Genomic DNA, 27,996 nt, shown 5'->3' on the forward strand with positions numbered 1-27,996 from the left:
AAGACATCCCTTTCCTTTTTACCACTACACGGTATGTAAGTGCTTCTCGCTGGGGATAGCGTTCTACTTCTAAATTGGCTTCTGGTTCTTGGGATCAGCTACAGTCACATTTGATAGCTTCTTCAGCAATGTTTGACTGTAGATACTTCTCAGTCCCCTTTTTATTCATTTAAAGCATGCCTTAGAAAGCACATGTATTATTTGTAACTGCTTCCACAGTATTCTGATTGCTCTGTGACTTGTTCTAATGTAGCACTGTAGCGGCAAGCTTGAATGAAATAAAAAGGCTCTCTTCAGTACTGGTGAAGGATGTCAGCGTTATTCTAGGAATACTCTCTAAATACTGTAAGGTTTCTAACAAAAGTTAGATTTCCATTAGTGTTTAAGCCAACGCAATGCTGTTAAGGTTGCCAGAATTCTCATTCTAGGTCTTGGTTACTTATGAGTAATAAGATGTCCAATTACTTGCATCCACAAGCATCCAGCTTCTAGATGCTGAAAGGCACATAGGTTTGAATAGTAGCTCCTCATTAAAAGTTGCAGTACAATTCGACGCATCTCTAAAAACGAAACATCTCTGACTCTTTTATTGGCTAGTTTATAAAAGCAAGCATTTTTGACATGCAAGAGAATTGTAGATAATGAGGCATAAGCTATGCAGATATTTTCTTCCAGTAGTGTGGCACTGTGCAAGGAGCTGTTCTTCCCCTTTCTAGGGGGAAGAGGAAAGATTCTAGGGAAGGTAGAGATGCTGACGTTTCTGATGATTCATTTTTAAACATTAAAGATTCACTGTAAGGCAGCAACCTCTGGGAGTAAAAGCAGTCAGCAGACAGGATGTGGTGTTCTAAGGGTTGCAATAGGCAAGCAGTTAAAAAAGAAAATACAAAACGCGTAGCATCAACACTTCTGCTCTGAGAACTTAGCTATGCTTTGCATTGCCACGTTCCAAGGTTTCTGCAATAAAAGGAAGCCTTTTAGCTTTGACTGATATCCTCACCAAGCTGCACTGCCTGTGAAGGTAGAACATGTAATGCTGCTCTTGCTCAGGAGGGCCACTCAGTACCTGAAGCAGATCGGTGGACTAACTGACCACAGCTGCTACTGATACTGCATCTAAATATATGGCATCGAGTGCACCCTCAGCAGGTTTGCAGATGACACCAAGCTGAGTGGTGCAGTTGATACATTGGAAGGAAAGGAAGACATCCAGAGGGACCTGGACAGGCTGGAGGGGGAACAGCTGTTTACAAGGGTGGATACTGATAGGACAAGGGCGAATGGTCTTAAACTGACACAGGGGAAGTTTAGGTTGGATATCAGGAGGAAGTTGTTCATACAGGGTGGTGACGCACTGGAACAGGTTGCCCAAGGAAGTTGTTCAAGGCCAGGCTGGATGTGGCTCTGAGCAGCCTGGTCTGGTGGTTGGCCATTCTATGATATTGAAGTATACACGCACAGCACTGGAGGTTGCTGCCTCCCTTTGATTTGTGTATGAATTGTACTTCTCTTTAAGACTGCAAACCCAGCAGTAATTTCTAAAATGCCCTGGGCTGACTAAAAATACATCTAGGTTTACTTCTGGAGCAGCCTGTGTTCCTGTAGCTGCGTGAAGACAGTAGGAAGAGATTTTTCATTGAGATGTGGCAGCAGCCTGTCTGCTGCGCTCTGCTTCCATCTGCTAGGTACCTGAAAGCATAAGCAACACAGAAGAGTCACCAACCATGGCATGATACTGTAGGCTGGGGGGAGTCTCCTGGACTGCTGCCAGGAATGCAGCTAAATGCTGCTACCCGCCCAAGTCCCTCCATTTTTCAACAATATGAAAAATCAAGTGGAAATGTTTTCCTTTTTGCTAGTCCTACACAGTGGTTGCCTTGTCTTTGAAGAGAATTCTGTGAAGGGATGGGTGAAACCTGCCTGGGTATATATGCAAACCACAGCATGCAACATAGCAAATGAGTTACTTGTTTTGCAACCGTATCAGACTGTTAACCACCAACATCAGTGATGCTTACTGTCTTCGGTCTTTGAGTGTTTCTTCTTCTTACAGTGCTGCTTCTTGGGTCAGAATTCAAAGGCTCCTGCTTGTAATCCTCAAGCTGAGTGAACGTTGCAATCTTGTTATTCTGGAGCTGTGCTGCAGAACCTGGAGTGTTATTGACAACACAGTTAAAGTGGAAGTTGAATTGAATAAATTCCAAGGCTGTTGTTTCTAACGTCTAGCAAAATAAGAAACACTCGGTCTAGTACTAACAATAGCATGCTTCCTAATCTGGAAACAGTGGTTTGTATATGGTATTCACACAAGGCAGAACAAAAACTATTTGCAGTGTTTTTGTGTGTCAGCTCACCCCGAGCCCTTGTCTTTCACAGTAATGAGAGTATCAGCACTGATACCCCCAGCAGGAGACAGGTTAGTGAAGCAGAAAATTCTTGCTGCCTCATCATGTGCATCTACTTTCCTTGCAACTCTGGCTTTTGTGTGCTGTTCAAAGCTAGGATGGAAAGATCCAAGAGTGGAAGAGTTAATAATATATTCCCTGGCAAATTCTAGTCTTTATCCTTTTAGGCTTCTCAGAAGCGGAGGTTCAGCCACTTAATGCTATCCCTTCAGCCACTATAAAGAAAAAAAACTACCCTGAATCAAATGCTGTGGTTGCCATCATACCTACCATGAACGAACCCTGGCTGGTATCTGTGTACAGCTCGGAGTCTGTATGGAAGTGATATGCTCCATTTCAAAGAAAAAAAGAACCTTTGCCTTTTCTATTTTCTATCAAAAAGAGCTATTGCAGACACTGTAGGACTGAGGCACGTTAGCATTACTCAGATTAATAGCAAAGGAATAGAAGTGTATTACTTAGATTAATACAAAAGACAGATTTTGACATAGAAACCACATACATATATGTGTGTGTTAATTGGTGATACCTCCCTGTGCTTTATTTCTGCAGAACTGGTTCATATAGCGTCTTCAGCAGTGTGATATAAGGAGCATTCCTCAGTTTTCTCAGGCAGGAGTAACTAACATCTTCCCTTCCCACAGAGGGAAACAATAACTAAATTTGTGGTACCTTATATTCTTCATGGCATAGAAATTCACCTTGAAAGCCTGTTGTTGTTGTTGTTATTTATTTGGTGTGGAATTTAGGGATTGCCCGTCTGCATGAGTTTGTCAGACTGAAGGGCCAGTAGGATACCATGGAGAAAAGCGGCCATTCCAGGCAGGTAGGAATAAAAATCCTTAATCACTGCTCTGAGGTGCTTGAATTGTGTAAGCATTGTAAAAAAAACAAAAACAAAGAAGAAAAGCAACAGCAGAGAAGAACAATTTCTGGTAAAGCTTTAAATTCCAGATTAAGTCAGTTAGGATCTGGAAAGTTCTCTCTGCTGTTTTGAGCTCCTCTAATGATACTTAGAATCATAGTCATGCATCTCCTTGAATTACCAGTTTGGCAGCCCCTCATGACTTGTAAGCAAGCTGTTAGAAGACCAGAGCCACTAATGAAGCCAATTTCCTACCACTTGAGATCCTTGGTTTCCTAACTGCCTCCTCCCCTGAATGTAGCCCCCCTCAGATTTCCCATGGTATTCTTACAGTGCAAAAGATGACGTGAGCTGTGGTTTAAAGCTATTAATGTGGGACTCAGTGTTTCTTGTGCTGCTTGAGCAGCTGCAGTGAAAAAAGGCATTTGGCTTCTGAGTTCTGGCTTTTCCTCAAGATTAGTTTAGGCCTTTCTCTTCCACCTATACGTTTTCGTTATGGAGAGGGGCTTCTCTTTCATAATTGGCTGAAGTTGCCAATTAGTTCAAAGGTTAAGGAGGGATCCAAGAAGGTGGCACACAGCCCATAAGACTTACTGTCCCAAGAAGGCAGGTTGCGACACACAATCTATCTTTACCTGCAGTCACGTTCCTCTGGGAAACTGCAGCTTCCAGGTCATAAACTTGACATGGCAGTTCATCAATGTTCTGGAAGGCCTCCAGGTTTAAGCTGAACTCTTGGGTTAACTGGCTTCTTATCTAAAAGGTGGTAAAAGGATTAATGGCAGCAACAAAAATTCATCGTCTAACAACTCTGGCTCGAAGCAGGGGCCTAGATTTAAAGGAAGGGATGTTGATGCCCTGTGAGCTCTTGTGAATGAGAGGCCAGTGCTTCCGTGATTACAGTTTTGCTAAGCATATCTGTGATCCCCCTGACTGCACAATACAACAGAAACAGGGCAAATTGCCGTTCTGGTTATTGTTTAATAGGAGGGAATCGCAGGAGGAAAGTAAAAAACAATACAGAGGACTTCTCTTACTGTTCTCTGTGCATAGCCCTCCCTCCAATTCCAGGGCAGAGGTGTGTGAAAAAAGCAAGCTACTGTTTGCTCATCTCTCCCGCAGACTGCATAGTTTGATAACCAAATTTAAATATAGAGCTTGTTGGTGTTAATCATGGTGATCATGTAGGTGCTGGCTGGGGCTGCTGTGCGGTAATAAAACCCTCTCTGCTGCATTGCTGTTGTCCTTTCTGCTCTCCTTGAAGCTAATCCAGCTTTTGGCACCTCTGTTTTCTTCATGGGTTATTTTGTAAACACAGCAAAACAGTTCAGAGCCTCATCATGGACAGAAAACAAATCTGTGGCCTCATGTGCTTTGGCACTGCTTTGGCAGAAGTCTTACTGCCATATGATTTTGCTCAGAGAACATGCCAGCAGCATGAGGAATTATTCCCAGCAGAGTAGCATTTGTCATCCTGACTCCTTCTGCCGGATGAACAGTCAATGCTTTCACCTTGATGCCTCAGGAGACTGAAGACAGAATGCACTTGCTTGGCTTGCAGGAGAGGCATTCAGGTACATTACAAAGTTTTTTCTCTCTAGATCAAGAACACGAGGGCTAGCAGACTTGAGTGGCTGCAGAGTTGTCAATGAGGAGATTGATTCCTCTAGTTAAAGTCTAATCAAGTGGTTTCCAAACTTCTGTTTTGCAGACTACACTACAAAAGAAACACTGCATTTTTCACAGCAAAAGGATTACTCTACCAGTTGTGCTATCCCTACAGTTCTTTTTACAGGGGGGATACTCTTAAAGTGGACCTTGTTACTCAGTTATACTAAATTCAGGATTAGCAATGCAGTAACCAACTTAACTTAAATGCAGTATATCGCTTTGGTACCATGGTATGAGTTTAGTTAAGACTCGTGCCATTTCTGTGTCCAGACTGAGTTAAAGCTGTCCCCTTCCCCATATGTTCACTTGGTAGTTCAGAATGGGAAACACTAGTGTAATGTATATGAAACCAAGAGGTAAGGGCAGACAGGGGAAGTCCCCACCGAGGTTACCAGGCTGGCTAGAGTAACAGAACCTTGCCTCTTGGGCAAACCTGCTCCCCTAAGTGATACAACTCAGTTGTTGAGGACTGTGCACCCATTCCCACTGCACCAGAACCTTACATGAACTCCCAAGTAGTTTATTTCTAAAATAATGGGAATAATAGTCACTTTCCAGGGCAAAGATACTGAGCCAAACTCAACAGCGAGGCCCTGAGAAATACCAGAAGCACAAGATGGCACCCAAAGGTGGAGCATGATGCCAAGCGTGGCAGCACCCAGCCCAGTGCCAAGGCTCCTACTGTAGGATCCAGGTCCAGAGCAGTGGGAGGGCTGCTCTGAAGTGCTGTTAAAGTCACGCACCTGATGGGATATGCTCAGATGCGCTTGGACAGCATTGGAACTGGAGACATTGCTCCAGAAATGTTAGTTTCTGTTCTTTGAATGTGTAGTTACAATTTACCTGCTGCATAGCTGTTTTGGGCCTTTTTTGTTGTAGTTGTCCTGTTTTAGAAGGCTTTTCAGCTTCCTTCACCAGGAATTTCAGTTTCTGTTTTTTCTCTTCCATCTCTTCAAGCACCTTCTCCATGTTTTGAGCTTTCGCCACACTGAGAATTTGTCTTTTCCTGGCTTCTTGTGTCTTCTGATGTTCCATTTCCAACAGCATTTGTTTCTACAACATGAGATCATGAAAGTTTCAGACTTGGATTTCTTCCCCCAGTTCTCACACACACCTTTTAGATTTCTTAATGGTGTGACCAGTTCTTAAATGTCATCCCCAGCTGAGCTGAATAAGGAGAGACCCCATCCCACATGGCTTGGTGTTGAAGAGGATGAAATGTTACCAACAAATCTGAATTACTGTCAGATCTTACCAAAAGAGCAGAATCAGACCTAAGCCCAAAATAAAATCTGTTTTGCAGCAACGGGGAATGCAAGAGAAGGGTAAGTGGGAGAGGGAATAGAGTAGCGTAATTACAGCATTGCTTCTGAGAGAGAAAAGCTTCAAAACAATGTTTGTGTTTAGAACTTGTTCGATTGCAAGTAAACAAGAAGGCAGTTGGTTCCAATTTCCTCAGTTTGCTGTAATTTACTTTCTGCAAGCAGCCTCTGGTCTGCACGTGGGACTTGTCTTTAAAAGCAAAGTGTAAACAAGGGAAGGGGGGTGTGAAATGAGCACATCTCTTTCAAACACTGCTGTTTACATACTGCATGCAGAGAAAGCCACTAACTGTGGCTGTATTTTAGGCTGTGTCACAACAGAATGCAATGGTACGACAAACCCCAGCTATTAATTCAAGCCTTGTCATACAGCCAAGTGTTGTGGAATGAAGTCTGTGATTTGTAAACACCTTCATCACTATCTATACCAAGGAAAGGAAATTAGGAAGAAGAGAAAGAAGCAGAAGCTGAAATAGAAGTAAAACCGAAACCAACAACAAACCAACGACTGCTGTTAAAAAGGTGGTAGATGCAGTGGACCCTTCAGAAGTAAATTGGCAGCCTGTCAGTTCAGAAAACCAATTTACCACTCAAATGCAACCCCATGCCAGTGAAAAACCTGAATGCAGTGTCGGAGCTCAAAGCATTCAGACCCCAAACGTTTTTCACTGGACATCTCTAAGCTGAACCAAGTCTGAAGGTTCGTAGACCACTAAGTTCAGAAATGAGCATCAGATTTGACATTGTAGTTCCACATGCCCCAACATTTCCCTTAATTACCCTTCTACCGGAATGAGTGAGTTGCTTTGGCAAAACGGTCTTTTCCAGAAAGGCATCCGACCTTGCCTTGAAAGTGTTCAGACATATTATCATTTCTATGATTAATCACATTTTTAAAACGTCATTTCTCATTTCCAATTTTCAGTTTGTCTGACATCAACTTCTAGGAACTGCCTCTCATTTACCTTTCCCTAAGCATCCTTTTGCATCGGCTATTCTCTCCCTACAAAAGTGTCTGTAGAATATAATCAAGTCGTTCTCCTTTTAGACAGGCACAATATATAAATTCCTTTGCTAGACTGTTTTCAGCAGCCCTCAAAGATCATTTTTTGTAATCCTTTTCCACACCTTTTCAATCTTTTCTCATTTTTTATCGTGCACCCTGGAACCAGAGGCGGTATTGAAATGTGCCGTATGTAGATACAAACTCATTTTTAATCTACCGGTGCTATTCTGCTTTTTATAAATTGAAAGACTGCAGCATCCATCCTTTCCACTATCGCACCACATGGTCATTCATTTGCCTGTTATGATCCCTGCCCTTTCCGGGGATGCAGGCATCCTGCTCTGTAGAAATCTTGCTTTCCATCTCATTCTTCATTTAGTTACACACTACAATCCTTCTGGAGGAATATTCGAGTTACCAAGCTCTCTGTACGATTCTGTACACCTGCTTTGCCTACATCATTATTCACTAAATGTGAAGCATCAAATTCACTAACATTCCTCCTCAAATATGTCATCGGCAAACTTTATAATCCGTAATTTTATATTTATTTCCGCACCACTGACTGAAATCCCGAATACTGACAGCTCTGCTACCAACTCCACTAGAAATCCATCAGAAGCCATTTTCATTTCATAAAAATAACACATTTCTAGATGTCAGAAAACCTCACTCTTAATCCATTTAGCATTTTTATTGATACTACATAATACATTAAAATTTAAAATACAGAAGGTGTACACTGCTAGCCCAGCTGTTATATGATTCTTCCAAATACGTATTATATCTCTTGCACTATGCTTATATATCTAGCTCGTAATCTTATCAGGAGAATGAAGTGAGGTTGGTTTGACAAGGCTTATTTTCCATAGTCGTCTTGCCTGGCATTAATCAGGTTGCACGTGAATGGTGTGCTTTTCAGTTTGCCCGTGAGAAATGAACTTTTCCCCACACGTAGCTGCCTGTAGAAGTAAAAGGGAGCTTGGGGTAGCAGTGATATATCTATGAAGCTACTCAAATGACAAAAAACATGGAATGATATTTAATGACAACATCACTGAATGTCTCCTTGAAATCTAATGATAGGGTGGAAGACTAATAACCTTAAGATTTGTAACTTTTTTTTTCTTGTTGTGGGATAAAATACTGAGTGTCTTTTTCCTCTGCTAAAACATATATCCAGTATTATTGACAGCATATGTGCATATAGTGCCTGCAGCTCTCATTTTGGTGTGGGACTCCAACTTTTTTTCGAAATGCTACAGTTTTTCCCTAGTTCTACAAGCAGTGGTGGAAAGGCTCAAATGAACACACTATTTCCATGCTATAGAATACACAGCTAGCTTCAGTAATTGTATTACACATTTGGTTTTGAATCCGTTTCTCTCCCAAAATAACAGTAGGCAAAATCCTCATTAGAGCAAGTGAGGTGGAGAGGAGAATTCAGTTTGCTATGCTGATGAATCAGGACCCATTTAATTCAGATACCTGCTTATGCAGCTGTTTCTTTCGCTTGTCATTTTCTGCTTGAGATTTTTCAAGAGCTTTCCTTGCAGACGTGAGCTGACCCTGCAATGAAGTCACCTCTTGCTCTGCCATCATCTTTGCATTAAGACATTCTTTTTTGTTTTGAAGAGCTTCCTGTAAACAGAAAGTATATGATAAGAACAGTTACAAGAGCAGTGATTTTCTCCTCTACATTGTAGTAGATTTCTTAAAACGTAATCTCTAAGAGATTTTCAGTAAAGTAGTATTAAATTGTTCACATTTTCTTCTATCAAGGGCTAATTTTTAATAATAATCTTTCATATAATCACAGAATCACAGAATGGCCTGGGTTGAAAAGCACCACAATGATCATAGAGTTTCAACCCCCTGCTATGTGCAGGGCTGCCAACCACCAGACCAGGCTGCCCAGAGCCACATCCAGCCTGGCCTTGAATGCCTCCAGGGATGGGGCATCCACAACCTCCTTGGGCAACCTGTTCCAGTGTGTCACCACCCTCTGCGTGAAAAACTTCCTCCTAATATCCAACTATTTGCACGTTAGGAAGACCTGTCCATCTACTAATCTGTTTATTCCTCCATTGTCTGTAAAGGAAAAATGTGTGTGATGTAGCTTGTTTTCCTTCTGGGCAGGGTCTTTTTGTTTGTTTTAAACACAAACGCCTTTGTATATACATGCTGTTACATCAGCTACGAACATAATGGCCTGCCCTCTCTCCTTTCCTGCCCTGGCAAGGGCCAGGTTCTGCAGTCTCTGCACCTGGAGCAGAATACAAGTTCTTAGATCTGCAGGATCACTGCAGTCAGACACAAGAAAGCTCTGTCTCAGTGAGATGAGCTACTTTATCATTTTAAAAAGACGAACTTCCCCATTTATTTTTCTCAGCTTCAGACTTTTCTTTTAAATAGCTCTTATTTAAATGTACAAGTTTGCAATAATTCAATCCATCTTTGACTGATCTACACTTAGTATAAATTAATAAATCATTCTAAAAATTCAGCATCACTGTGATATAGCTGAACTGAACGCATGTACACCCAGCTTTATTTGGCTTTAAAATTAACAAGCATAGAAAAGCCACTTTGCTTTCACTCTTTGTAAGTTAGCAAATATGATCCTCTCTGCCCTTCCTTCACTTGACATGTGTGGCTAATTAACCTACATGGCAATCAATAACCTGTTTGTTCCATTCTAATCAACCCCATTTAAAGCAGCGAGGCACTCTTCATCCATCTTCACTTTAGTTTAATTCTGTCATTTTTGTGCTTCATCTCGTATTTCTGTAATTAAATTTATAAAGCTTATGCAGTGCTCTGCTTTGTTTAAGCAGATACCAATTTTGAAAGGAAAAAAACCAACAAACCAATAAAAAACCCTTAGCAGTCTCCCAAGCATTTGGCCTCATTCGTTTGCACTTCGTGTCTGCTTGTCTTCTTTTTTGACATGATTTCATCAGTTATGAAATAGCTTATTTTGATAAAGTGTCATCGTTACTCTTCTGAGTCAACAGCAGAATTAAGAATACTGTAGGCTGCTCACCCTTCCTAGATTCTGGCTTGAAGAAGGCATCGGTGATTTGTTTCATGATCTTCACAGCTAAAGACCACCCTCACATCACCCTCACAGGGGGAAAAAGAAATCAGCATTTATACCTAAAATCTTCAGTTACCACCAGAGCATATCAGCTCACTGAATACTAATGAGTCTGACCAATCTGACTATTAACTTAGTAGACAATTCGACATGAAAAACAGATGCAATGATAGGAAGTATAACCTTCTCAGCATATCTCAGCTTTGCAGAGAGCTGTGCTTTCTGAGTGGTGTGTTTCCAGCAGCTCAGAGCCCTCAGCTTGCACACCAGCTTGCTTAGGCTGATATTTTCATCCCTCAAGACCTGCAGCTGCTCCTGCTAGAGAAGACATCAGTAAGTGCAGACACCCACAAAGATCACGTTCTCCAATAAGTACATGTGGTTTTGAAGTAAATACAATTGTGAAAGCATACGACTATTTGTATTTCATTTTAATTCTCCAGTGTTCAAACTTTGCTGTTTGAAACAATGCAGTCTTTGGCAATAAACTTCTATTACCGTGTCTCCAGGGAAACAGGAAATGTGAACATTGCCCAGAAACTGAGGAACAAATGGAAGAAACATAATCAAAAATAACAAGCAGGTATGTCCCTCAGAAATGAAGCGCTGTTAATGATGACAAACACTGTAATTAAGCCAGATGGAGATTCTGGTTCATGCAGTAGCAGTAGCCTGGTTCACCCTCACTACAGTGTGCTTATTAAGAACAAAATTAGTGGATTCATGAGAAGTATAGTCATTGGGTTTTGTTTTCTTTGTTTAAAGTAGCAGACTTCACTACACAAAAAACATAGAAGCAAGGGTTGCGGAGGACCTCAGGAGGCCCAGGCCCCAGGACACCTGGTTGAACCTCCTGCTGAAAGCAGGACTGTTGACAACACTAAGCCACATCCACTATGGTTTGTCTAACCACATCCTGAAGAACTGCAGGGGCGGAGCTCTCACAGGCTCCCCATACTGCTGCACCAGCCTCCTAATGAAGGAGGTTTCCTGCTGTCTGCCATGAACCTCCCTCACCACAGCCAGTGGCTGCAGCCCCTTGTTTACCATCTGCCACTGCCAGGAGTTCACCTCCAACATGTCTGTGGTTTCTTGTAGCTGAAGGCTGCTTTAAGATCACCTCTTCCACCTGACCGAACCAGGCCAGCTCCCTTAACTTCTCCTTGGAGGCAACGTGCTCTACACCGTGCCACTGGTCAGTTTCTCAAACATCCCTCTCCTACCACCAGGCCCCTCCAAAGGGCTGTGTGCCAGGTGCCCCCTTGTCAGTGCTGGGTAGAATAATAACACCCAAGCTGTCTTCTGGCCACTCTCAGTGTACCTATACCAATGCTCAGGGCTGTGCATCTCCTTTGTAGCTTTTCTTGCAAGGCTTTTGTAAATCCAGTCCTCACGTTTTTCAAGCTGTCTCTACACTGAAGCTCTACCATCTAGTATCCGCTCACCTCCTTATCCTGTGTGTCTCATATTAGTCTTAGCTGCAGCTGGGCTTTGGCCTTCCTAATTTCATTACTATGGGCCGGAACTCTGAGATTTTGTCTTTGTTGCCTGTTCATGCTTTCACTAGTTGCCATATCTCTTTTTGCATTTTAGTCCTTTAAGAAAATCCTTGCTAAGTTGACTGAGGCCAAATTTCTGTTAATCTCCCTGGTCTACCTGCATAACAGAGCAGTTGATTATGAAATCTTTAAAGTTTTCTTTTAAAAATCAACCAGCTTTCCTGGGCACCTTTTTCCCTCGTGGCAGTCTCCCAGCAGTTCTGCTTAGCAGTCCCCCAAAAATGTCCCAGTCAGCACTCTTGAAGTTCCAAGTCCTTGTTCTCCAGCATAATTATACAGTCTTCCTCCTGATCCTGAAATCATTTCACAGTCACTGCAGACTCAGATTATACCTATACTTACCACCAGATCTTCTCCATTTGTGAGAAGCAGAAATACAGATTTACCCTGGCTAGCTCTCTAGCATTTGCATTTAGGATATTATTACTAATGTGGTCTAGGAACTGACTGTGCTTTTGCAATGCTTCCACTTCCAGTAGACTTTCAGATGGATAAAACCTTCAGGAAGACCAAGGTCTCAAGTCAGAAACATTCTTCTTAGCTCTTGGTAGACAGCACAACCAATTTCTACTCTTGAACAGGCAGTCTGCAGCAGATTCTCATCATAGTCATTAATCATCACCAGTATTCCTGCTTCTTCTAACCTTGACTTGTAGAATTTCAGTAGTATGTCTCCATACTCATACAAGATCTCAGTCCAGGGAATGAACTCCTCACACAGAGTGTAATTCTTGCCTGCTGATCCTTCTTAAAACGCCCTGTAGCCACCCATGCCCATGCTCTAGCTGTGTGCACCAACTCACCAAGCTTCCGTGACCCTGTCCACACCACAGATGATTGTCTGCATGCTCCCAACTCTCCTTGTTCACTGCTTCGGCACAAAATACTTTCCATCTGGGAATGTGGAAGTCGCCCTGCAGCCTTCTCAGACATGGACTTCTTCCATTTCCACTAGTTCCTCATTAACTTCGGGGCATCCCTTTCCCCCAGGCTCAGACGGAGGTTGAAAACTCCTCTCGCTATGTTGGTATTACATTTATATCCTGTTTTACAAGCTTCTCTGCTTAAAGAGATCTGCAGGCATATTTGCTTTAGACAGGACTATTTAGCCATGATCCATTTGATCTAATTTGTATTCACTGACTGACTACCATAGTTTCAGTACAAATTGAACTTTGCCGAGGAGAGATATGTTTGACTCTAAAAGGGATTGATTTGGAAATTGTATCCGGGAAATTACTTTCCAGGCTTTAGTTTCTATCTCCCAGAATATCAGTTTTGGGGACACTTTCTCAAAACAAATTTGAATATATATTTGATTTTAAGTAACCCTTAATGGAAAAAAGGATTTTGTTCTCACTTTTTATGTAAACAGCTTGCACAATAGTCAGATCTATCAACACATTTATCTGGCTCACTCTAACTTCCTTTTGTCTTTCCCCCATTCAAAACAGAGACAATGACAACAGATGACAAAAACAGTCTGACATAAGACTGAATACAAGTTCACATTTGTACTTGCTCAGATCTAAGTTCAACATCTGATGTTCACCTATATAGAAAGTATGGCGTTAGTTTCACTTACAACAGTCAAAGCAGAGTTCCCATGTTTAAAACCAAACTCAATTCAAACACATGCAGATACTCAGGACCTAACTCCTGGGTGTAGCCTAAAATTTCTGTAGTTGGAGTACAACACACAGCCTAAGATGATTGATTCATAACATTCCAACAAATTAGGAGCTGTTAACAGAGTCTAGTAATGGGCCACCTCCATGCTCTTCACCTAACTGATGTCCAAGAGAGAATGCAGTTCTCTCCAAGAGAGAAGCCAGATTGAACAAGTTTAGTCAAGATACTATCCTTGTGTTCGTTTACTGACAGGCATATTTGTTTCCTTACTTTAGACAAGTGTTCTTCCAAGTCATCATTAGTTTCAGGGGAGCCAAACTTTTTCTTCAGATCAATCATATTGTCAACTCCTTCCCTTCTCACTTCACTGATGATTTCAAGCACTCGTTGCTCAATGCTAAGTCGATAGATGTCCAACTTTCCCTGCAATTACAAACAGAACCCATTAGAGACTAAATGCGCACATATGGGAAAGCAATATTCAGAAGATTTCAGAAGTCTCTCAGCTACAACCAGATGGTCTTTCTTGGTAATTATTTTCCTAGAGTCAATGTATCTGAAAGACAGAGCAATACTCTTTTTACATCCAGACATTGCAAGGAGTGGAGTTTGAGTTGTATCATTAGTCAAGTTATTGGCAAGCCTGGGAGGTATGCATTCAGTGGAAGCAGTTGCACTGTGGTGATAAAATAGACATTCTGGTGAGAAATGGACTAACCCTCAGTATTCCTCAAGTTACCAGTGTCCTGACCACAGACACTGATGGGCTTCTGGGCCATGAATCAAAACCCTGGGGATCCTGATACAGGCAGGTGCTCAATAATACGCTGTTACAACCTGGCAGTTTCCACAGGCAAGAATGGAGTATCATTATTTTTGTAAGGAATGACATATGATATTGCTGGAAAGAAACTTGAACTGCTTGTGGACTACTTGAAAAACAAAGGCATTGTTAGAGTGAGCAATATTATTACACACTAGACATAAAGTTTTCAAGAAAAATAATGTAGAATATTACAAACTGAGGTATTATATCCAAAAAGTTCCTTCCACAGTAAGTAAAAAGAGCTTCCATCACTCTCTCTAATGTGGTACCTGTTCCATCGAGACTATGCCTCCTATCTTGGAATAGGTACAAAATTTTTCTTACCAGACATTTTTACAAGGTGCTTCTAAGGTATACAGCAGGAGATAAATGATTCATCTGCTCATCCAGCTGGCACACCACAGCAATTTATTCCTTTGAGTGCTACACATGTTGGCAAATTGTCAGCAGCGCAAGAAAGATTGGTTGCGTACCCCTCTTATTCTGTACCTACTTTTAGATGGACACACGTCCCAAATAGGTTCCGCACTAATGATTCATATTCATCCCGTACTTCTTCTCTGATCTTCTCCTTGAGACCAGCATTTTCATCCTCCAAGTCAGTGAGCCGGGCTCTGAGAGCAGTTATTTCCATAATCATCTCATGACTCAGCCCTGCAATCTATCACAGCAGAGAAAGTGAATGAGCAAAGCTAGAGATGAACAAATGCCATTGCCTAGGAGTAAACGATTCAGAGCTCTGAATGTGTTCTGTGGTACAGAATTAAGTATGAGAGTGACAATATCTTCCTGAGTGGCTAGGTGATAACTTATAACCCAGTGGGTGACTGAAACCCATTGATGCTATGGAGTAATCTATTATGTACATCTCTGTTGGTTTTAGAAGAATTTCTTCTTCCCAGAAACAGTAGGGAGAATTGTGACCATTCAAGACCAATATTTCAAGGGGGCAAATGTCATTCATACATACAGTTTCATACATAACCTTAAAAAGTCCATTTGTGGTAAGCAGGAAAGAAAGATGGCCTTAGTGGCAGGTGTAAGAACTGACAGGAAGAAATGTGAGTGCAGGAGAGAGGAGTAGGAACAGAGATTAGAGAGCTGGATTAGGGAGCAGGATTTGAGAGTCTGATTTTGGGAGAAGCTCCTGTGCACAGCTCTGCTCTGCAGGTGAGTCTGACCTGCTGTAGTTAATATCCCCTGCCTCCAAAGGGAAAGCCAGGAGAACTGTGACCAGGCTTCATTTGGTAAGCTGTGAGGTAATGCACTTATCGGAGCAAATGTGCCGTCTGCTGATAAGCTGGTACATACAGACCATTTAATATGTGATAAAAACAATTATATGTTCCATTTGTTGATATTTGACAATTAACATACTCTCAGAAAGGGCATGCAGGTGAAAACAAATAGGGAGGTACATGGGACATGGGTGGGTCATAGCTAGATATAAATATTTGTTCATTCCCATACCACTGACCTGCATTTACAATCAAATGAACACAGTGAAGGAAAGCTAAAAACATTCTTAGCCTATTACATTATTAAGATAACAAATAGGCACTGTAGCTGCAGCCAACAGCACTGTCTGCTTTTAAGGCTGCCTGGCACATCTGCATGCCAGATCTAAGTAATGAGTGCTAATAACTTTGCTTTCTCACTGAAATGTTCTGTGTAAGTTTCTTTTTGACTCACAGCAAGCATAGCCTAGAGATGTCTGAAAATGAACGCTGGAGAAAATACATGTATTCTGACCCTGCTGAAAAATTCTGGTGATCTTTGTGCAGAGCAACACTGGTTTTCCTGTTTTCAATGCGTTAATTTGCGTTTTTTTTTGTTGTTGTTGTTGTTGGTTTTTTTTGGTAGAATCGATGAAAAGTTAGTCAAATCCTGTGCTCATCGGGGAAAAAATGAAATGAAACAAAGTTTTAAGAAGGCCACATGGTTCCTTTTTGTTCCCTAGAATTATTTTTAGCTTTGAAACAGTCTACCACTCCATTATGACTGGTTATGGCTGAACCTTTCTTGTGATTTCTATCACCTCTACTGAGTAGATGAGCATGTTCTCTTCTTTCTTGCAGTAGCCCCTTAATTGCTGTAGGCCTGTGAGAAAGCAACTGGAACTGGGAGCAGGACATCTCTTCTGAGGTTAAAGCAGAGTCCAGAAGCAGTAGGAGCTGCCCAGGGTGGCCAGTGACAAGGGATGAGCTGTCTTGTCCTCAAAGGAAGTGGCAGATGGGAGAGGGATTTGGTGGTGATGGGCTGGCAAAGGGGAAGGGAGGATAGACTCCAGTTCATACAGGCTCCTGGAAAGTCCTACTGACTCTTCCCATGTCTTTCCACCCAACTCAAACATTACACGTTTCTCATCTTCTCTCTCACCTCAGCCTCCTCAGACATGCAGACAGGACAGTGAAATCAGGGAAGAAGAGAGGTTGCTGACAGAATACTTTAAAGAGAAGGAGATGGGGGCAAAAAAACAACACTGGAAAGAGAATGAGAAACTGGGTCAAGAAATGGATAAGAAGCTCAGAGAAGAAGAAATGAAATCTTCTAGTCAGCAATGAGGACAGATGAGAAAATGAACCCAGGAATCCAAAATGCAGGTATTCCAGCACTGCTGTGCAAGAGTCCCTGACACCCAGGCAGTCTTGTCCATACTGCAGGAGATTGTGTTGATGGAGCCAAGCCCCCAGCTTAGTTAATAGATTATATGGGTATCACATGATGCCACAACATGGCAATTCTGATTTATTGGCTGGATTTACTTCTTAAAAATTCCACCCACACATACCATGTACTAAAAATCCACAGCTGAAGCTGCAAAGTCAACTTGAGAGCAGTTGTACATGGAACCACATTGCAGCCTACCTGCCACCTACACTGCAGTATAGCCTACATGCCTGACACACTTCTATTTCTCTCTCACTGCATATGATTGAATTGCACTGGGAAAATGCCTTGTGTAGGAAGAGAGGCCCATCAGTGGAAGCTTAAGATAAAAGGCTACCAGCATATCATCCCTTCTGAATATAAAGCGGAGAACAGCAGGCTATTGCTACCTTAGCCTTCATGTCACCTTTATTTCACAGGTCCTTCTGGCATGACTTCTGGCACTGAGCACAGAAACAGTGGTTCCAGGGCCCTCTTACCTTTCTTCTCAAAGACTGTCACCATGTCTTTGCACAATGATACCCTGTCCCAAATGGGATCACTGAGTACTATTTATCAACAGACCATAATCACCTACCTGCGTCAGAGACATATCATTTTGGTTGCCACCATCTTCCACAGCGTGCAGCTCCTGAAATGATGAGCACAGAGGCACAGTGACTATGTCTATACAAAAGCACAACTCTGCTTCAACAAATTCCCAGCCTGACAGCTTGACTTCCATTTGTACTTAGTTACTACTTCCCACCCAGAGAAACCTCCTTCTCCAGTTCTGAAAAGAGTAGAGTCGATGCTCTGAGCATACTTGCTCTTTTTGGTAAAGTAGACGGTGCAGCTGCTGGAGGATATTTTCATAAAACATGGAGTAGGTCTCAAAGTTGCTGCGTTCTCTGGCCATGATGTCACAGCCCAGCACAGTAAGACACTGTTGTAAATGGCTTTTTTTGAAAGTAACCTAGGAAAACAATACAGGAAATCTTACAGGTTGCCTGAATCACAAGCTTCTATATACAGCATATGTCAAAATGAAATATGGTCACTTAGTGTAAATTAAATGCTTCTGTGATATCAAAATGAAGCAAAAAATATAATTATTCAATGTAGATGTTTTTACCCAACCTACAGCTTCACTGATTTATTGGAAAACAAATGGGTCAAGTTTTTGACTGGTTCTGCCTACAACTGTGTAATGTATTTAATTTCCACCTGAAGCTAACAGAGAATTTTCAGTAGAAAAATGAATTTACCAGCTCAAGTGCCTGTCATCCCTTCTCTCAAAAAAACCCCATGCATTATGATTTTTAACCAGAAATGGTCGTACTGTCATAAATATTTTCTTTACATTTCACTGAAAAAATCCTAAAACTGCTTCCCAACATCTCGCTGGGACCCGTGATTTAGCACTGATTAGGGAAGAAGAGTTTCTGCTGCTGAGTCCTTGCATAAAGCTCTGCAGCCCTGCACTGCGGTTGCACATCAACCTCCAGCCCTAACTCATCCTCACATTATTACAGTCCCGAGATCTGAAATAAAGCTGTCACAAGGCAGCAGGGCAGTACATGAGCTCACTGCCAACACTGCTATTACAAAACCAACATAATCAGAATATGAGCTTAAGAAATGCGTTTCTCACTAATTGACAAGAGCTTTAATAAACAAAGCTGTAAACATAATTTAATTGTAACCCAGTAAATGCAGAATAGGTACCTCTGTATCCGATCCTTCATAGTTTTCCATCAGCCTTTGAACAAATGTTTCAACTATCTGTGGTCGTACAACAGAGAAATTTTCTTGCATTACTTTGTGTTTCCAGAGCTCTGCAGGAATAGAGGGAGGAAAGTAAAAAAAGACAAAAAGCCAGCACATCAGTGGGTATCACTGTCTCAAAATATTGATCCTTCATTAATCCCTGGGATTTGACGCTGGGTACACTGTACAGCTTAGGTTTTCTCAGCTTTGCTAAAATGTTTACAACAAAAGGTAAATGTCATTGCAAACAGATTGCAGAGGCTGTGCTGAGCCGCACTGTCAAATTTGTTCTGGTATCAAAGCCAAAATGCTAGTTCATTATGGACCAGTTCTGTCAATAATGACCTGGCCCACAGCTCTGCACAGGAGTTTTCTGTAAATATTGAGAGAAGAACGTGGCTTCTCTGCGAAATCAAACATTTCTGAACAGTAATTATGGCTGCCTGCAACCTCAACCAGTAGCTGGGCATAATTTTTGTCCCTTTTATTTCCACTTTTTCTTAGTTGTACTATACTTGCCTGTGAATACCCGTGATATAATAGTACGTAGCAAACCCATAACATACTAAAAGTCTGGCATTTAAATTGCACTGCTACGCCTAAAATATCAACACTATTAAAGAGAAAGGGAGAAGTAATGTCTTATCAGTCTGTTTCAAACTGCCTGCAAACTCCAGAATAATTAGCGTTCAGGTTTTTTTTTGCAACACTGTCTTTGTAATGGTTATGGTTGAACATTCACGTTATAATGAGGAAGTGAAATCTTCTGTTTAGGGAATCTGAATCTGACACCATTTTCCATCAGTGACACCATCCCCATGGCTCAGCTGGTCATGGGCCTCTGCGTGGGGACCAAAGCCCCCCGCCTATCCACACACAGGAAAACTATGCACCAGGGCTGCTTTTCCACTCCAAGTCTGTGGTCCCCATATTTCCCAGAAAGGGTGTTTTAATTCTTCTTACCGGTAGGGAGGCTGCTCTCTTGTCTGGCTCTTTCAGATATCACGAGAGTCATCTCCTGCTTAACCTTCTTCTGCACATCGTGGATCATGTGGATTTCCAGGCTTTCCAGAAGCTTTTGAAGCTGGAATCAGGTTTCATAGAATACAGAATCATTAAGGTTGGAAAAGACCACATCTAATCCAACCTCTAACCCATCCCCACCATGCCTACTGACCAAGACCCTCAGTGTCACATCTACATGTGTTAAACACCACCAGGGATGGTGACTCCACCATCTCCTTGGGCAGTCTGTGTCAGTGCCTCACCACTTTCTGAGAAGAGATTTTTCCTAATAGCCAACCTGAAATAGTTTAATACTTAGCTCACACTAGATCTCTTTATAACTCCTCCTGGAACTATCAAAAGCTACCGGATTAAGCCAAAGCAAATCTACTCTTTCCATTCCTTCCCAGAATACAGTAGTTTCAGGTATAGTACCAAGGTTAATATCATTTTGGGGTGACTATGTGCCTAGCTCTGTGCTACACATGCTTTGGACTGAGGCAGGTTCTTCTGTTTCTGTGGACTGCCCCAGGACTCACAGCTCCCTCCACCAAGAGAAGGTGCTGCTGAGGACCATACCCAGACATCCATACCTTCCAGACACCCCCATAATATCATCCATGGTACCCACTGGACTGTAGTTTACCCATTAATAATTCTCCCCTTACCTGATACACTTTCATTTCAATTTCTGATACTCCTCTTGGGGGAAGTACATGCTGAGTGCTTGTGACAGGCTCTCTGAAGTCCTCCTCAATGCCCATTTGCCTGGCCATGGCTTTCATGGCTGGGCGCAGAATTTCCATGCTAGAATCACCAAGACATAGGTACTTCTCACATGTTTTTTCTCAAAATGACTGCATTTACATGCACAATCTTTGGACCTTAGCTTTGCTTTTCCTCCCCTAGCCCCTTTTCCTAACCCATGCAAAATATGCATTAGTCCCACTCAACATCCAAGAAGGGCAAGATAATCTCTTCTTCGTGGAACCTGATTTATTACATAGTTCAGTAATCTCTCCAGGTTTATAATAATGCTAAAAGAAAAGTGAGAGGAAGAAAGAGAGGGCCAAACAAATAAAGCAGGGAGATCTGGTCACCAGTAAGTGCATGACTATCACTGTCAACAAAGCAGGCCAAAAAACTCCCACCACCTCCTCTGCCTGCAGTCCTTCATTCCCGGTCATGGGTTTGCTAAGTGCTTCTGAGTGCTGAGTGCCAGTGCTGATGCACCCTTTGCTCTGAGAAGTACAGGAGCCATTAGCAAGGCATATATACATCCTTACATTTTATTGCTTTAATCACACTGCCTTTTAAACCCTTGATGGCAGGACACACAAAGGTTAGCACAGCGCTGAGGGAGAGGGAAGTAGGAAGTTCTCATCCCTGTGAGGAAAGCACAGTGGGATTTTGGGGTACAGCATGTGCTTTGAAATAGTCCCATTCTCACAGCAGGGAGATCACTTGCTAGGGAAGAGCTGCTACAGCAGCACAGAAACTCCTCCATGCATTTCTTTCTCTATGCTCCCCTGCATGACAGCTGTTTTTCAGCATCTGCACAGATTTCACCCTTACTGTGTCATCTTACACTTTCACTTTCTTTTGTGTGGTTTCTGGGGACAAAGCTTTTTAAAAAGCAGTGTTCCATTTTCTACTCCCAGAAAGGCCTCTCATGGAAATCATCCAGTTTTCTATTCTTGACTACTCTGAGTTAAGCCAAGTAGGGGGGGTTGGAAGAATTCTGCTAGAATTCATCTAACAGGCTTCCCAGTTTTTCATTTATTAAAGCACTGGATTTAACACTGTTTATGAGGCCTGAAATTCAGAGATAGGTCACACAACAGGGAAGAACGTACTTGGAAAACATGAGCAGAGAACAATCCAAACAGACATAGAAAGAGGGAGAAAAAAAAAACAACTGTATCAAAACAAAGGAAAGGTAGCTCCCAAGCCTTTAGAGAAAAGCAGAAGGATTAGATTAACCAGGAGCAAAAAGAAAGACAGAAACTTCAAAAAACACTAGTGAAAGAGAGCAACAGGAGGAAAACGGGTGAAGAAGTCAGAGGTTTCTCTCATTTATCATCTTTTCGGTCACTTTGGAATACTCCTGCATCCATGGTAACTTACCCATATTGCTCACAAAACTCTTTGTAGAGAGGAACTGTATCGATATCCTCAGTCCCCAGCTTGAGCCGGCCCCATTCTGCCTTTAATATTTCCAGTTGTTTCCATAGCACCAGAAAAGACTTCAGCAAGTTATATGATGTAACTGGATCATGATGACTTGGCAGAAGTTTGCACGTCTTTTTTCTGCTCTGCAACCTGTTAGCACTTGGGTCAGTCATCTCTGCTGAATTCTGCTGAAAGTTACAGGGAAATCTTTTGCCTCAGAAAGCTATGGTATGCTTTTCACGTGCCTTTCTTTGCTTAATAGCATCTCATGCAACGTAAAGTTGAATGAGATATGTGACAAACTCTTCCATATACAAAACGTGCAGCTAGTCTGTACACCATTTCCTTCAGAGCACAGTATAGGAAAAAAACAGGGATAGTTTTGATTGCAATGAGTACTCCCATACAGCAGAGATGTGAATAAAATTGCACAGAAGTTAAATCCTTTGTTTACTGCTGTTTTCTTCAGGTGAACATCTTCAACAGCAGCACTGCGTCATCTCTAACTAAAAGTATGACTACAGAAGTCAAATTCTTAGCTCAGACCTTCAGGAAGTAAAACTTTAAATAACTAAATTTGTCCTCTTCACATGTTTTATCACGCAACCAATCAACATATCTGTTTTCCATCACAAAGCAGTCTGAATCTCTCCCCACACCTTGAAAAAAACCCTTTGTTCAGGTTCTGGCAGGTGCCCCCAGCTGCCATCCCTCACATACATGTCCACCATACCTTGACTAGCTCTTATTTTTTAGACAGTGGCCAGGCTGCTCCTGTCTGCTTGGCAACGAGTAGCTCTTTCTAAAGAAAGAGTTGGACCTTCTGTGGGCTGTGGGGAGAAGTCATGGCTTCCTCCAGAATTCTGATGGTAGCGTCAGGCCCTCAAGGGGAATCTCTCACCATCACTTCTCTCACAAACACCCAGGATTTGCAGGAGACAATTCTGTTCTTTTGGCCTCTTACCAGATGGCCAGGACTAGGTAAAGTTATTACAGCATACCTCAGTTCTGAGTCTCTTAAGTTCACAGAGATTTGCTTGTGAAACTAGAGGGAGGCCTAGACAGAAGTTGCATGATGCCATACAAACTGAACTGCCAGAGGTACCTGCTTACTATTAGCTAACAAGGCTTGACAATCAGCATGATCGTTCACAGCAGAGTCATTGTGGTTCTGCAGGACATCCTCCATTAGAAACTGCATGGCAGCTAGCTCCCCATGAGCAACTCTCCTGTCTGCATCATTCAGGTCGCACAGGCATAACTGGAGAGGAAGAGAGAGGCTGTAAAGGTTTATTGCTCAGAGCCCAACCGTAGCAAATCTGAGCTATTATGATTATGGGTCATTTTTTTGGTGTATGTTATAAGCCCAAATGAAGTTAAAGCTTTTAGCACCGTGGTCCTAAAACACATATGCATAAAAATTATTTGATTCTTTAGTTCTAGCATAGCAGAAACAAGGCAATTAGAGGTTCATTGTCAACATAACATGCTCTGCTCTGCTTGAAGTGAGATCAAATAAAGTAAATGGTAAAATGGACTTTTGAATAGAAAAGGGAGAGATGTTTTTGGTTCACTCCTGTTCTTAAGAAATGAAGATGGGAAATGAGACGGTATCTGTTTGTTTTCCTCTTGCATTGTAGATTCATCCTGTCTTTGTGTTTTTGGACATAAGCACAAGGCTGCTGTCTCACAGTACCTGCATGTTGTAATTTAAATTAATTGTGTTGTTGATAGTGACTGGAAACAACCCTCCATCCATTAGGAATGTCCTCCAAGGAAAATGCATGAGTGTCTAAAAGAGAAGAGAAGACTGTTCATTAAAAAGAACAACATTTAATTGCTTACGAGAGTCCCATATAATGTGATCAGGAAAAGGCAACTCAGAGGCCAAGCTGCTCAATAGGTGATACACTGCTTTCATTTTGAAAGTAGACCATGTATTAGAAAAGAGAGAGGCGTTTATTATTTCTCCTTGGGAAGGAAGCAGTAAGAGTCATTCTAGAATGCTCTACTTCTGTCTTCACAGAATAGCTCTTAGTTCACTACATAGTTATCTGTCCATCACTTACTGTTGCTCATATCGCAGAGGCATCAGGACAAGGCTCCCCAAGGAACCTACATCTAATTCATCAATGACGTTGAGATTTTGCATGCAAGTACAAATCTTGTTTCTCCATTATGCTTTGTTATGTGTCACTGTCACCTAAATCAAGGTGAGGGTGGCAGAAGATTGTATCCCTGTAGCTTACTGTTCAGGAAAGACATTTTTAAAGGTAAAGCAGTATTATCAAATAATGGAAAATTAGCAGGATGGGATGAAGATGAGGAAACATGAAGTTAGCATGATGATCCAAAACTGCCTTTTACCTTGGATCATCCTAATATCACCAGCAAGACTCACCTTTACTTCCCATAGCATTACACCAGCTTTTTTGCCAGTGTCATTCAAGGTGCTCCTTTAGCTCCTGGATAGCTGATCTGGCATTGTGTAATTCTGCATGATGCTATAGCTAAGAAAGCAGCAGACTTAACTACTTTACCTACAGTCATGACAGACATATTGGGCAATCAAAACTGCTATCAGGTGATGAGAGAAGGATTATCATCCAAAACAGAACGTTAGAAATATCAGCAGAGTACAGATAGGCAAAACGTTCCAACATATAGCATAGAGACACAATAACTGCATTTTGATGACATCAGGTGTGATTATATTCCAACTTAATTTTTTATCATTCACTTTTGTAGAGTGTTTTCTAGAACCTCAATCAAGTTAGTAAACCTTGATCATGGAAATTTTTTTAATCATCTGTTAGGTTCTTTGGATTGGGGTTGGGAAGAGTGAGCATCCCAGCAAGAACTGCAGAGTGCTTTGTTCTCCAGGGAGCTCAGCACAGAGGAAGAACGTCTCTGCATGTGGGCTTTACTCACTCTGCAGCTCTGAACATCCAGCAGCTGTGGGAGCCTCAGCTGTGCAGCAAACACACTTGGAATCACACAGTTACTCAGGGGAGGCAGTGCATGGTATATCCTATCTGTAAGACTCTGGTAGGCTGAAACATTCCCGGAGGACAAAAATGTCTCCCTGTGAAAGAATCAAAATTCAGATTGCTTAAAATGTTCCTCAACAGAATCCCCTACCCTCTCCTCATTATAACCTGACATAATAGTGAGTGACAGCGATCACTGCAGATGTTACAATTAAAACAAATAGACACAACCCTTAATGATGTAGATTGTGTGTGAAGGTGCATCTGACTGGGGGCATTTACAGCAAAACATACGGTTACAGTCAGGTAGCTAAAAGGATGCAGGAGCTCTATTACCTATTCCTGATACTGGGAAAATTTCCTCTACAAAACGGGGCAGTCACTAACACTTACATTTTCAAAAGTGCCTACGAAGCTCTGGAATCTGAATTACAGGCTACCCAGGGTCCAGAGCTGAGTTTAGCAACAACACTCCCTGCTGATTTCCCATGAGACCCAGTCTCACATAGCAAGTGCTGGCCCACGCAGACACAGCACAGCCCAGCTGAGCAGCAGGAGCTGCCAAACCAGCAGAGTGCTGTTATACCACAGGTATATATTGCTTCTGGGACCAACTCCTAATGTTTGTACTGCACTGTGCTGTGCAATTGCATGCATGAAGCTGTTTTTTACTACACTTTATGCATCGTGTAAATATGTCCTTCAACCGAGCTTAGCCATGACTTTGCCATTTCATCACAGCCTCTCTGTCATACTCAATTCTCCTGTATTTCATTCACATGCCTTTAAAACAAAGATTCCGTGATGAATTGGTTCTGGCAATAGGAGAAGCAATCGGCTCCAACTCCTTCTGTAGCTGCACATGCTCCTTTGAGTAGCAACTCTAAGGAAAAGATCTGTTCTTTTACTTTTTTCACACACACAAGCGCTCTTAAAAATACCATGCAGTTCTTATCAGCTGGAGACTAACAAAGGAGTCACAAGGACAAATAACAACTTCTAGAATTAAGCCTAGCAAAGATGTTCATATGAGATTAAGTGTGATGTATTGCCACACTGTATGCCCTGGTGTGAAGAAAATGGAAACTAATTGCACATACAATACGAACAACCTGCTGTAGGGAATCTGCTTTAGCAGCAGGTTGGACGAGATGATCCCCAGAGGTCCCTTCCAACCCCTATGATCTTGTGTAATAAAGATGAAGAATAGGACAGACTGCATTTCTTTATACTTCCCTTTAAAGCACGGTTCCTCATGTGAGGAAAAGTTTTCCCTCACCAATTGCCCTTACAGTATTTTCATCAGGAAAAAATAGAAACAAAAGCACAGGAGTGTTTTATCTCCATGTGAGTGTCCAGAAAAATCTTTAGCCTGTAAATACATGCAGCCACTGGGCAGTTCCACTGGATAGCATGAGTGAGGTCATATTGGGTGAGAGCAACACTCCCTCCAGCCCAGAATGCTGTCTCCCAAAATGAGTTCATGAGAAGGATGCAAAAATCAAAACAAGCATATGCTGCATTTCCCACAGATATTCTCCAAAATACTGTAGCTCACGCATCTCCTCAGCCAGAGGTGATTTCTGAATGTTTAATAGCCATTGATAGATTCCCCCATGAGCCTGTGCTGTCTCACTCTGAGTCCTATGAACTTTTACCATTGTGTCCTGTAGCGAGAAATCCCACAGTCTAATTATAAGCCATCTGCAAGAGCTGTCTTTGCTCCAAAACAGCTATCTGTTGTTCACCTTTGATGCACCTTACACTAGAGAAGACCATGAAACAATCCTTGTTCCTCATGTGCATTAGACTCACGGTTTTACAGAGCTCCACCTCAGTTGTCCTACTTATTCCAAGCAGTTCTGAATCTTTGATCATCAGTGTGGCCTTCCTAAGTTCTCTGTCCTTTCTGTTACAGGCCACCAGAACTGCACAGCCTCGTTGTCATTGATTTATTCAGCGATGTAGTGGTGTTCTTATTTTTGCTCTCCATATATTTCCTAAATTGAATCAATTTCTTTCTTTCTTTCTTTCTTCCTTTCTTTCTTTTTCTTCCTTCCTTCCTTTCTTTTTCTTCCTTCCCTCCTTCCCTCCTTCCCTCCTTCCCTCCCTCCTTCCTTCCTTCCTTCCTTCCTTCCTTTGTTGTTGCTATTGCTCTGAAATTCTGACAGAACTATATCTATCACAACTCTGAGGTTTCATCACTATGTGGTAATGGTCAAGTCAGAGACCATCATTTTACATTTGGGGATTGCATTTTTCCCCCCAGGTGCATCATTTTACGCTTAATGACACACTGAGCTCCATCTATTTTATTTTTGCAGTCACTTAGTTTTTTAAGGTCCTTCTCCAGTCAGCCCTTGCCCTGGGCATCCTGGATATCTCAGTGTCATGTACACACAGTATCACCTCAGCTTCAGTCTTGTTTTGATGTCATCTGCCTGCACATCATAGTGTTTATATTTTTTTAACCATAGAATCTTTTGAGTTGGAAGGGACTCTTTAAGGCCATCTAGTCCAACTCCCCTGCAAGAAACAGGGACACCTACAGCTATATCAGGTTACTCAGTGCCCTGTCCAGCTCAACTGTGAATGTCTCCAGGGACGGGACATCCTCCACCTCCCTGGGCAACTTGTTCCAGTGCCTCACCAATCTTACTGTAGAAAAACTTATTCCATATGTCAAATCTAGATCTCCTCTCTTTTAGTTTGAAACCATTTCTGCTTGTCACATAAGCACAGACCCTGCTGAAGAGTCTGTCCCCTTCTTTGTTATAGCTCCTCTCTAGATATTGAAAGGCCACTATCAGGTCTCCCCAGAGCCTTCTCTTCTCCAGGTTGAACAGCCTCAGCTCTCTCAGCCTGTCCTAGTAGGAGCAGTGATCCCTCCCTTGGATCATTTGTGTGGCCCTCCTCTGGATGTGCTCCAACAGGTCTATGTCTCTCCTGTACTGAGGACTCCACAGCACTCCAGGTGAGCTCTCACCTGAGCAGAGCAAAGGGGAAGGATCACCTCCCTCAACC

The 27,996-nt window shown here is 42.1% G+C and overlaps 1 protein-coding gene across 4 annotated transcripts in view; it reads right to left on the minus strand.

The window, feature by feature from the left end:
• Positions 1-561: 561 nt before the first annotated feature.
• The window catches only part of LOC101748060, an 89,638-nt gene continuing 62,203 nt past the window's right edge, over positions 562-27,996 (minus strand). Inside the window, exons 31-47 of one of the 4 annotated variants that reach the window (XM_040698330.2) lie at positions 24,914-25,067; positions 23,679-23,774; positions 23,088-23,243; positions 21,938-22,167; positions 20,479-20,617; positions 19,769-19,889; positions 18,764-18,873; positions 17,862-18,011; positions 17,634-17,687; positions 14,880-15,047; positions 13,831-13,983; positions 10,553-10,687; positions 8,758-8,910; positions 5,785-5,994; positions 3,906-4,026; positions 2,019-2,149; positions 562-1,689 (exon numbers count right to left, since the gene is read on the minus strand). In XM_040698330.2, the coding sequence (XP_040554264.1) occupies positions 1,576-1,689; positions 2,019-2,149; positions 3,906-4,026; positions 5,785-5,994; positions 8,758-8,910; positions 10,553-10,687; positions 13,831-13,983; positions 14,880-15,047; positions 17,634-17,687; positions 17,862-18,011; positions 18,764-18,873; positions 19,769-19,889; positions 20,479-20,617; positions 21,938-22,167; positions 23,088-23,243; positions 23,679-23,774; positions 24,914-25,067 (2,395 nt within the window). In that variant the 3' untranslated portion in view covers positions 562-1,575. Of the gene's footprint in view, positions 1,690-2,018; positions 2,150-3,905; positions 4,027-5,784; positions 5,995-8,757; positions 8,911-10,552; positions 10,688-13,830; positions 13,984-14,879; positions 15,048-17,633; positions 17,688-17,861; positions 18,012-18,763; positions 18,874-19,768; positions 19,890-20,478; positions 20,618-21,937; positions 22,171-23,087; positions 23,244-23,678; positions 23,775-24,913; positions 25,068-27,996 lie in introns of all 4 variants that reach the window. The other 3 variants (XM_040698329.2, XM_040698328.2, XM_040698332.2) reach the window with 3 other exon arrangements.

The sequence above is a fragment of the Gallus gallus genome, chromosome 3 (genome assembly GCF_016699485.2).
Source record: "Gallus gallus isolate bGalGal1 chromosome 3, bGalGal1.mat.broiler.GRCg7b, whole genome shotgun sequence".
Classification (NCBI taxonomy): domain Eukaryota; kingdom Metazoa; phylum Chordata; class Aves; order Galliformes; family Phasianidae; genus Gallus; species Gallus gallus.